The sequence below is a fragment of the Lepisosteus platostomus genome, chromosome 13, assembly GCF_059453375.1.
Source record: "Lepisosteus platostomus isolate fLepPlt1 chromosome 13, fLepPlt1.hap1, whole genome shotgun sequence".
NCBI classification, from domain to species: domain Eukaryota; kingdom Metazoa; phylum Chordata; class Actinopteri; order Semionotiformes; family Lepisosteidae; genus Lepisosteus; species Lepisosteus platostomus.
The window spans coordinates 42,719,421-42,729,634 of NC_142623.1; the positions used below are offsets into that span (position 1 = coordinate 42,719,421).

The 10,214-nt window shown below is 44.8% G+C and overlaps 1 protein-coding gene across 11 annotated transcripts in view; it reads left to right on the top strand.

Annotated features, from left to right (window-relative positions):
• The window catches only part of fam13b (family with sequence similarity 13 member B), a 63,472-nt gene that overhangs the window by 10,383 nt on the left and 42,875 nt on the right, over positions 1-10,214 (top strand). For 9 of the 11 annotated variants that reach the window (XM_088604750.1, XM_088604753.1, XM_088604749.1 and 6 more), the window contains 2 exons: positions 8,970-9,135; positions 9,940-10,120. In XM_088604750.1, the coding sequence (XP_088460876.1) occupies positions 9,970-10,120 (151 nt within the window). In that variant the 5' untranslated portion in view covers positions 8,970-9,135; positions 9,940-9,969. Of the gene's footprint in view, positions 1-5,262; positions 5,615-5,709; positions 5,917-8,969; positions 9,136-9,939; positions 10,121-10,214 lie in introns of those variants that run through there. The other 2 variants (XM_088604751.1, XM_088604752.1) reach the window with 2 other exon arrangements.

Genomic DNA, 10,214 nt, shown 5'->3' on the forward strand with positions numbered 1-10,214 from the left:
TGAAACGAGATTGCCATTTGGCCTCCTCGTGTTGTAGGCCCAGTGTGCATCTGCTGCCCTGTTCCCACAGCTGGGCAGGTGTGCCTGGGGCTGCGCCAGGCTTTAAACTGGGCAGTGCTGGCTACATTAGTTGGGCTAACTGGTCCAACCTGGAAAAATAGAAGCCCCTTTTTATCGATTTAAAATGTACAGTAGCACTGTACTGGAGAGTAAACGACCTGAAGAGGGATTGACATAGGCGTCTAGCGTTACCAGTTACTTGCATATTGTTAAGGTTTGCCACGTGAAAGCAAATACACAATAAAAGCTCTGAAATAATCTGAATGAGAGAAATCACCATTTGGAAAACCGGGATGGCGCCCTTTAATTTTTTGTGTTTTGGTTAGGGAAGCTGGTCTGCTGCTCTTTTGCCTTTTTGATATCTATCTTTTATTGATATTGAAGTTTACAATCCAGAAAGTAAAATTAAAAGTGTGCTATTAAAACATACGACTTTAGCGTGAAACGTTGCTGAGTGTGGTTAAGGTTAACATCTTGTGTTTTACAACAGGCGCTGGTACAAAATTAAAAGAAACCCTTTGAAATTTTGTTTCTCGATTTAAGAAACTTCTAGAAGTATCCATATTATTAATATTTGAAGGGTTGCAGAAGTGTGGAGCAAAGTACTTTGCTCTTTAATTCTGTATTTTATTCTTGTTCGAGAAGAGTGTTGCTAATGCCAATAGTGTAAAATCCTTTGAGCCCAGAGCACAGTAACATTATGCAGAGCTTATGATTCATTCCTTTTTCAGGAATAAATAATACAGTAAGATGGTGTGTTGTGAAATAGATAAACACTAGATACAATACGTAGTTGTATTTTGATATAGTTTTACTAGACCCTTTGATATCTCTTTGTACAGCTTTAGCAGATTATCAGCATTTTTAACAGAGTGCTTGAAAAAAGGAAAATGGCTTATTCAACACTGTGCCACGAATCAACTGCTTTTGTTGTCAGTGGATTTCATTTCCTTCTTAGATAATGCTAATGGCTTGAGCAGGTTCTTTTATTTAATAAATCTATGATTAAAAGTCAATTGCGCAGCAAACCGAGAGCAGACAGTAGGTGTGGACCAGTTTGTTTCCACCGTCGCAAGCATTCCTTTAAGACCAAGCGAAATCTCAATCTTTAATATTGCCAAGCTCTTTATTCAGCACAAGTAATTGATCATGAATAGTAAAAAAAATTAACGCTCAATCTGTGTTCCTTTCTTCCCCTTAAAGGGCAATCTTGACAACAAAAAACCAAGTCAGAAATCATCGTGGTTTAAATGTACCAGTGTCACAAAATCAACAGCGCAATAACTCACTATTTGTTAGAGGCATTTTTCTTTTTTTTTTCCGGGAGGTAGTTCTGCTGTCAGTCTGCAGCATTACTGTCCTGTTTGCTTTGTGCGTCATGTTGCCACAGGACAACAACTTCCGGTCTTGGGGCGCTTAGAAAAAGCCGACAGTATTTTTTTTATTACCCCGGTGGAGTCGGCGAGCTGGTGGCGGGAAGGAGGTGTGGGAGTCGTTCTTTAGGCCCCTGGGGTGTGCCTTGCACTAGGCCTGCTTCGGAAACACTCGTGCGAGCTGTGCCCTTGAAACATGCTGAATGTGTCCCCCTTGGATTACCTGTCATCCCTCTGTCTTAATTGGGATTTTGCTTCTCTGCTTCCTGGCCTGGATGTCTTTCGCTGCAGTGTGATTGAGCTGGTAAATCTCTCCACCCTGAGCAGCACCTGTCGCAAGAGGGGGTGAAACCGAGAGAGGGCAAATCCCACTTTTCCTTGCCTCTGCCCCCGAGTCCGACTTTGCCTTTGTCTGCACGTCTCAACCTTTGGGATGAGCCTGTGGAGCTCAGTGCAAGTGTTAGTCATTCGTTTGGGGCCTGCAAAATAGTGAAAGAGATTCAATTACGTCCATCAGGCTTAGCTAGATTCATTGAACCGTAAGTAGGTTTTAATAGATTATCATTGTTCAGTGCGGCTAAAATGTTTTCAGTTGATATTTAGATTTTTTTTTCGGTGGTCGAAAAACCTGGTTTTGCTAGCAACTTTTTGTTAAGAAGATTGAATACCTGTCTGAGCTGAATTGCTAATACTGTACACCCCTCTCAAACACATGTTGATGTCAGTTCAGTGACTGCTCTGAATTCCCTGCCATATTAAACTGCCTTGTGGGGGCGAGATGTCATGGCCGTGCCATTTCTGAAGTGGCAAAGTGGGTATCGTCGCCGCTTGGAGAAGGAGCTCTTCCTGCCTTTTCTTTGGAAAGTTAGTGTCAGCACGTCTTTAAGAATGAAGCAGTAGTCAGAATGGTGTAGAAGTGTATCTGACTTAGGAGTCTGACAAGGAGGTGAATGCCCATGTATGTGGTGGTGCTGCGTTATATTGGAAGACCAGCCTTCAGGTTGCATGAGTGTGGTTATAACCTTACTAAAAAAGACTGTTATTTATGAACTGGAGTGCCTCAAATCACAATAGCGCTAGATGCTACTTGGCAGTGGGAATACTTCTCTGTGAAAGGGACATGATGGCTTAATAGAGGCACAGATGTTCCCTGTGAATGTCCCATATGTGTCAACAGTTAAGTGCCGGCATATCTGCGTGGAGAGTGCAATTGAAGCATGGCTGCAAAAACCCTAGAGCTGCATGAAACAGTTCTTCTGATTCAGTTTACTTGGCAGATCTTGAAAAGGATCTGATTGGGGATCTTCATTCACGTCTTGCTTATGGACCTAGCCAGTTGTTAAAACGGTGAAATCAAGAGAAAATTGATACTTGACTGAAAAAAATAACCTTTTCAGAAATCGACAGACAAATCCTGCATACATTATTGCGAGTGGAGGAGACATTTGGAACCTGTCAAGGGCTTTTTTATTTCCTCCCTGCCCCCAAGAAAGGCAAGTTCATCAATGCAAATATTTGATATTTGCAAGTGTTCTTCAGTGTTAATCTCTGGTTCATGCGTCCCAGAAAACACCATCTGAATAGTGAAATGATCATTTTCCTGCCACTCTAGAACTTGCATGACAGAATATGAAAGGCATAAGAAATTAAATATAGAAGAAAAGCAGACAGGGCTAGCTGGCATCAAGCACTGGGCCACCCTTGTACTGTGAAAGAGTTAATGAGCTTCATGAAGAGGTCATGTGCCCAAGGCTCTTGTTTTCTGCTCTCGTCTCCTTTTATAAACGAGCGCTGCAGGCAGCGTCAGGAGGAAACGCACATACTTAGGTGGCTGCCAAGTGTCGACTTGATCGACAACTCAGGCAACTTTTAACCTCTGCGGAGATCAAAATCGAGCTTTTGGTCTGAATCGCAGGCCGGGTTTTCCGTCCTAAAATTGGATGGCTGCCTAAAACGTTTGCCGCAAAGCGGTGTCTGTGATGCACCTCGCTATCTGTGCTGAATGCGCTCTTGTTGGGCTCAGCCAGAACTCTGTATGGTTAACCGTACACTATATCGTCAGCGAATGAGACATGCAATACTGTTTATTTAGAAGCTCTGCACTTGTCCCGTATTCCCAACCGGTTTAGCAAGTGAAAGAAAGATCTGTCTCATGCACCTTCTGGCGGATGAGAGCTCCTGCAAGTGTTTTCTCCCAGTCTGGACAGCTGTTCCCCCTTCCCCTCCCCCATGCCAAGATTTCGCAGCCCCTTGTAGGGAATCTGGGGATTTTCAAGAGCAGGAGCAGTCCAGACGAATTTGTGTATTCGTGTACTGGCCCGCTCGTTTTTCATCTTCAGCTCGTTAGTCACACTTCCTGTTGCAGATCTGAATTCCCTTCAAAAGAGAAGTGAAGCACAACAGGCTGCTGCTCTTGGTCACCATCCCTGACCCCAGGAGGTTGGAAGAAGTAAGATCTCCTGTCCCTTTCTGCCGATTGAAGACGACACCTGTGCAACTCTCTTCTCTCTTAGGCAGGAACTGCATTTGAAGGCACATCCTTAACTTATTTATTATGACCATGTAGACGGTGGCATTACAAACAAGTCTGGCTTCAGTCCACAGGGACCAAGGGTGTAAGGAATGGAGATAAAATTAACTGAAGGCAGAAATGGAATAATGGGCATCAGCCTTCTTCCAACGCAAATCGGGGTTACCTCCTTTGGCGTGATCAGTCCTGTGAAGTGAACGCAGTGTTGGAATTTGGAAAATTTTGGAAAGTTTTATGCTTCAGTGTTTGATTGAAGGTAGTCTCAGATTCAGACATTAGAGGTCATTGGGCATTTTCCTGGATCATCGGCTGTGACAATGTGACCAATGTGATATTGTACTCTAAGAATCTTAGTTACGTAAGGGTTTCGGGCAGTTCTTTATTGATAGTGAACAGCTGGTGTCCTAAAATAACGTTTTCTGATCATTTCCAGGTCTGGGACGTCATGCTTCCTGTTCTATAGAACGATCCTGATTCTTTTGTACGAAGGCTTGTAACTTTTCCGTTTGTGGTCAGTATGTTCAGATGAGTTCAGAATCCATTACCCAAGTAGATGGGCTCTACAGATGCTAAAGCCCCTACAGTCTACTATGTAGTAAAGCAAATATCCGGCTGTGCAGAAAAAAATAGTGCCTTATGTTATTTGCGTTTTATTCCAGATGGACAAGCAAATTTATTAACATTTTAATTTCTAGTGTTGCTGTTTACATTTCCATTTCGCAGATGTATTCATCATGTGCCTTGGGGGGAAAAAAAAACTCTATGTAAAGAACAATTCTATCGTGTCGGACCATTTGTGTCAATTTGGATTGCCTTTTGAAAAGTTCTTCCTTGACCTTCATTTAAACAGATTGCAGTTTATTGTAAGTCAGTGCAAAGGACACCTTCACTCTTGGGTGTTAGACAGACGTGGGACCTGAAACATGGGCAACATGGGGGAAAAGAAGAGCTCAGCAAAGATAAGAAAACTTGCGATGCGAGACCTTGCTAAAAAGCTGTCAAGGCATTTGATGGCATGTAATCTCAACCACAAGGCTGACACCAGTGTGACGCAGAGGAGCTCTCACTAAGCAGGTGTTCTGTTATCAGATTCAAAAGGGCAACAAAATAATCTAAAAGAAAAATGAGCTCAACTGTAGCCCCTCCCAAAATCTACTCCCCCCTCCCCCCCGGTTTATGAATAAGCCAAAGCTACCTTCAGAAGAATTATAATTAATTTTCAGTTCTAGTTATAATACAAAACCACAGGGCATAACTGTAAAGTCAAGGGCAGAAATTCGGTGGCTCTTGTCTCTTATCTGCTGTTTGTCATTGTCACACAGAAGGCTGATTTCCTGCCAGAGGAGTTTTTGTCCTTCAGTGGTATGCTATGTGTTGCACGTGACGTTGCTTTCTCATTAACTATTTGAGTGACTCCTCAGTGTGATATAAGTGGCGCATGTGAGGACTGATGCACTGAGGCCGTTGTGGAATTTTGTTTTGCGTTCACGATGAGTTGTTATACCAGCAGCTGTTGTGCACTTTTGGGATCAAGACAAACGGAGAAAAAGACCTGCTTCTGTTTTCAGAATTGCTGTGTGCGCGATACCTCAGTAATTCAGGTCTCTAGCAGATGGTTGATGATCTTCTGCTGCAGAGATTGGAGAGCTTGGTGAGTCACTCTGCCGGCATCCTCCTCTGGGTCCTTCCTTCCTTGTTCAGAGGGCTGCAGAAATAGATGACCGTGGTTGTATTTTGTGTCATTGATGCAAGCATCTCCTGTAAACTGTACCGGAGGCCTTTGAGGCAGGTTGTTGCTTTCATTCTGACATGCTTTTATCTCTCTCAAATCGGAGATCTGAGAATTCGAGAAAAACTGAAGAAATACTGCAAAATAGAGGAAAAGACTCAATATCCCAAATGAATGTTCGGTTAAGCAAGGGGTAATACCGCACGCTGCTCTGGTCTGAGATGGTGGGTAGATATAAGTTGTTCTCAACATCTGAATGTTTTTATAACTTTGTAAAGCTGGGCTTTGGGAACTTAAGCTGATAGCTTAGGCAAATGTGTTCTCAGCTCATATGGAAAATGTCGACTTGAACTTAAGTGAGTTTTTGTTTATTTTGTATTTGGGTGTTTTCTTAACTCTTTCTGAGCTTGTCAGCAGAATAGAAATCAAAACGTAGCACGACGTAGACCCAGAAGAGCGGGTCAGAAATAAAGGTAGCGTAGTAAATCTGAGAGCCAGACAACTTGTTAACCAGCTTGTTTACATGGTTGATCTAGCCAGTAGGCCTACACCAGTGTTATGCAGAAGATGAACCAAAGAAGACAAAGTGAAAGGGAGAAAAGGACAGTTAACAAAAGCCCTGTTGTGTTAAGTCGTTGTGCTCACTGCAGAACAGGTTTTGCCACCAAATGCTGTTAATGGGACAGATATTCCTTTTGCAACCCTGCACCCACTTGTGGCTCGCTGCTCCAGTCCTGGATACCACGATGTCTGCAAGCCAGACCCCCGCCCTTCGTAATCTGGTCGAGCTGGTCAGGAGCTGCACCGGCCCAGCTCCACACTTCTCGAAAGTGGATGATTCAGCTGTTGGCGATTTTAAGAGACCTGGAAGACGTGCTGGAGTTCGGGCTTCCAGGGACCGGAGGCGTGCACCTGGGAGCTAAACGGAAGGGGGCCGGGCTCTGGAGGAAAGGAGACGATGGGGAGTGGGAGATCTGTAGAGAGAGGAAAAGAGCAGCCTGGTACAGCACATGGAAATGAGCAGATGAGCAGACTGTGAGAGGGGAAAATAGAGAACCCAGAAGTGGAAAGAAGAGGAGGGTAGGGTTACGGTTATTCCAGAAAGCCGGGATCGTTTACCTTGATAAATGCGTTTTCATGTAATAATCCAGTGTTCCGCCGCACAGCTGCTGAAGTCTCGGGAGAACCCCGAACTGGGCGCGGGAGGTGGTGGCAGTGCTGTTCGTTGTCTTTCCTTGGGAAATGAAGGTCCAGACAGCACTGGAAGTGGTACAGTATCTGTATTGGAAGATGTGGGGAAGGAGGGCAGAGGAGGCTCCTGCCCTCCCGCAAGTGGACTTGGGGCTGTTGGATGGCACGGAAACGCAGGGGTAGCCCTGTTCCCAGGACGGGGGGCCGCGGCACTCCTTCCGGCGTAGCACCTGCGTGCCTTCGAGAGGCGGAAGAATGAAAACCAAGGCAGCCTTATCGGTGGGACACAAGCGCCCCGGCCCTGTCGGTGCGGAAGATGAGTGCCGGGCTCATGTGTTCTGATTTCAGCGTGTTGTCGGGGGTAGTGGGCAGGTGTGAGGGGCGGGGGAGGCCGCGTGCTGCGGGATGAGCCCCCCGCCAGTCGTGCAGCAGCAGCACGTTTTGATTTTTGTTTGTTTCGATCACCGGCTCGGTCCCGTGCCCCACATGTCTGTAGCCCTTCAAGTAAACCGGCTTGCTTGCTGGCGGTGCGGAGCCAGGGCAGGGCCGCCGTCTTGCGGCAGCGGGTCCGGCCCGATTCGAAGGCGCCGCCCCCGCCTTGCCGTGCGATTCCCTGACCCCGTGGGCTAGCGGAATTCGTGCGCCGCCCTTTCTCTGTCCCTCACAAAGGGCGCCATTGTGATCTGTAAATGGCGTAGTGTGTCGCTGGTGAGACAGCGAGGTGTTTTGTAGGCTTAATTACGGCGTCTCCGCCAAGAATTTATCTGCCACGGCGATAAATGGAGATGTTTGACTTCAGAGCTCTTTTGTGCAAGGCTAAATTCTCCAGCGATCAGTCTGTTCTGTCTATGGCTCATGTTTTTGCTGATTGGGGGAGAAAATAATCAGTGTGCTAAATTACCTCAAGTTGCATTTTTCCTTTTTGTTTAGATGTCTATTTTTTTGAGGGAGGAATAATGAGGGCAAAGCTGGTTACAAAGTGTAATGATTGAAGGTGGAGAGAAAAGGATTTTGTCATTGTAAGAGCTCATTTTTATCAGCAGTGCTGTGACTAACTTAAGGATGTTGTACAAGGAGGGAAATTCCAGCATGAAAAGGTTTTCTGAGTTCAGTCAGTTATTGTATCTATGAATTGTTTTGAAAATTTGAACTGGCTGTAGTTTCTGGCTAATAATTCTCATTTTGTGCGGTCTTAACGAAGCCGATAAAATACAAACCTTGAATGGCTGTTTATGATATTATGAAATATCTATTTATGAAACAGACCAGGTCATTAATCACAGGTTATCTTGTGTATGTGGTCATAGGACTAATAAAACAAAAACATTATGAAAGTTTGATGAGTAATAATTTTGAATAAGGTACCGAAATCCAAAGAGAACACTTGTTGCTGTGATTCCAGACTAGCAATCAGTCAGATTTTATATATTTATAAAATGTAATCTGCAGCAGAGTTTCAGATGTGTTCAAATCCTTTTTTTCAACAAAGAATTAACTGCAGTCCAGTTAGAAAAAGCTTAGTCACCCATGGTTTTTAACCTGATTTGTGACAGGGCAGACCACTGTATGCTGAGTGTAGAGTACAGAAAGACGTGTATAAGATTACCAAAATGTAAAAAAGTAATGTGTTCAGTGATTGCAGAGGAGTGGTGATCTGAGAGTCTGACTTTAATTTTGTCAGGGTACAAGCAGCACTGTCAAGACCCTTACGTAAAATCTTACTCTTTCATGATGATGGCGAAGAGTCTGACTTGGTGCATTGCAGTTTTACACTGTCGCAGACAGGATAAGTTTTGAAAATCGAATTCCCATGTTGAGCTATTGCTGGTTTTGAAGTGATCTTCCTTGTGCAGAAGTGATAGAGATGGAATTTTGGTCTTAGACGTATTCTTTCTGTCTCACTTTTTTGTTTTGTTTTTTAGTGGCACCAGTTTAGTGAAGTTAATGGTTGAAAATGGAATAATTGAAAATTTTACTTTGACAACTCATGTGGTGCTGTTCTGGTGTTGATGTCATCTTCTCCGCTGTCTAACTTAAAAAAAAAAAGTTTCAGATATTCAAAAATATTTCTTTTTTCCCCTTGCAGATTAACTACTGAATCCTGATCGGGATTTGCGGTTCTTCAATGAGGAACTACAGGCTCATCTTTTGCCACAACCTGAAGCAGCCATAGATGACCAAGGATTGCCTTTTCCCTGAGAGCGATCGGAGCAGGAGATAAGCTGTACTTTTGGGTGTCTGTGTGCTCAAAGGTTAGTTCCTCAGTGCAACTGTGATGGATAAGCGGTTTCTCTTGCAACAAAGAATAAAGTCAGTTTATATATGATTAGTTAGGATAAACACAAGTCATGCATTCAGTGGTCAAACTATTGAGAACTCTCCACTAAATACCCGACCGGGCATCTACAAACAATTTGAGGAGGATGTCGCAAAATGCAGCCCTGTCCCGTTAAGGGGTCATCTTCAGTTGAGGTCGTGCTGAGGGCAATAGTGTGGTGCGTGACCTTGACCTACACCTTGCAAGTGGAAATTATGTAATCCATCTTCAGTTTGTTTGCGTTTTGTCTTTCCGTGTGACGTGCACGAAATCTCTCTGCTGTACACAATGAGGGTTTATAATTCTTTGCCCCTGTGACATAAACTGGATAGGGATCAGACTTTTAAAATAAACCAGATCCAAAGGAAACGGCTCATGTGGTGTAGGCTGACCATTTTACAACTGGCGTGTCTGTTTAAAACTCACCCAGGTTTATTGTACACGGAGCTTGAGACATTAGTCCCTTGTATAAGGTGACACTGCAGTGACAGGCAGCACGAGAGCTGAGGCGATACTATGTAAGATCCTGTCACTGATAGGTGTCGGATATTTGTACATGCTGCTTTCGCAAGCTCACAGGGTTACATGACACTTGCGCACATCCTGGGGTGGGTTTGCGCCGATTGTGCTTACATGTGCTCTTCATCTTCCTGTGGCCAGTGGTCATGTGGGCTAAGCACCCGGTGGTGCAAGAGCTGACCTCAGCGATTGGACCTGTCTCCCTCTTTCTGTCTCTCAGACAGAAGGAACCAGGCTGGCTGTGGAAGCTATGAGGAAGAGCCTCTCTCCTTCCCTCAGCGACTCCCTCAGCACCACTAGGGTTTTTGGGATTCCCCTCGAGGAGGTGCAGCAGAGCGGACAGCCCGGGCAAGAGGTCCCCCTGCTGGTCAAACATATTGTGGAGTACATCGAAGAGCACGGTGAGTGCCCCAGACGTATCCCTTCGCTGCTCGGGCAGGGGGAGCAGAGGTGCCCCAAGCCTTTCCATTGCATGGTGGTTTGGTGTGCTCCAGG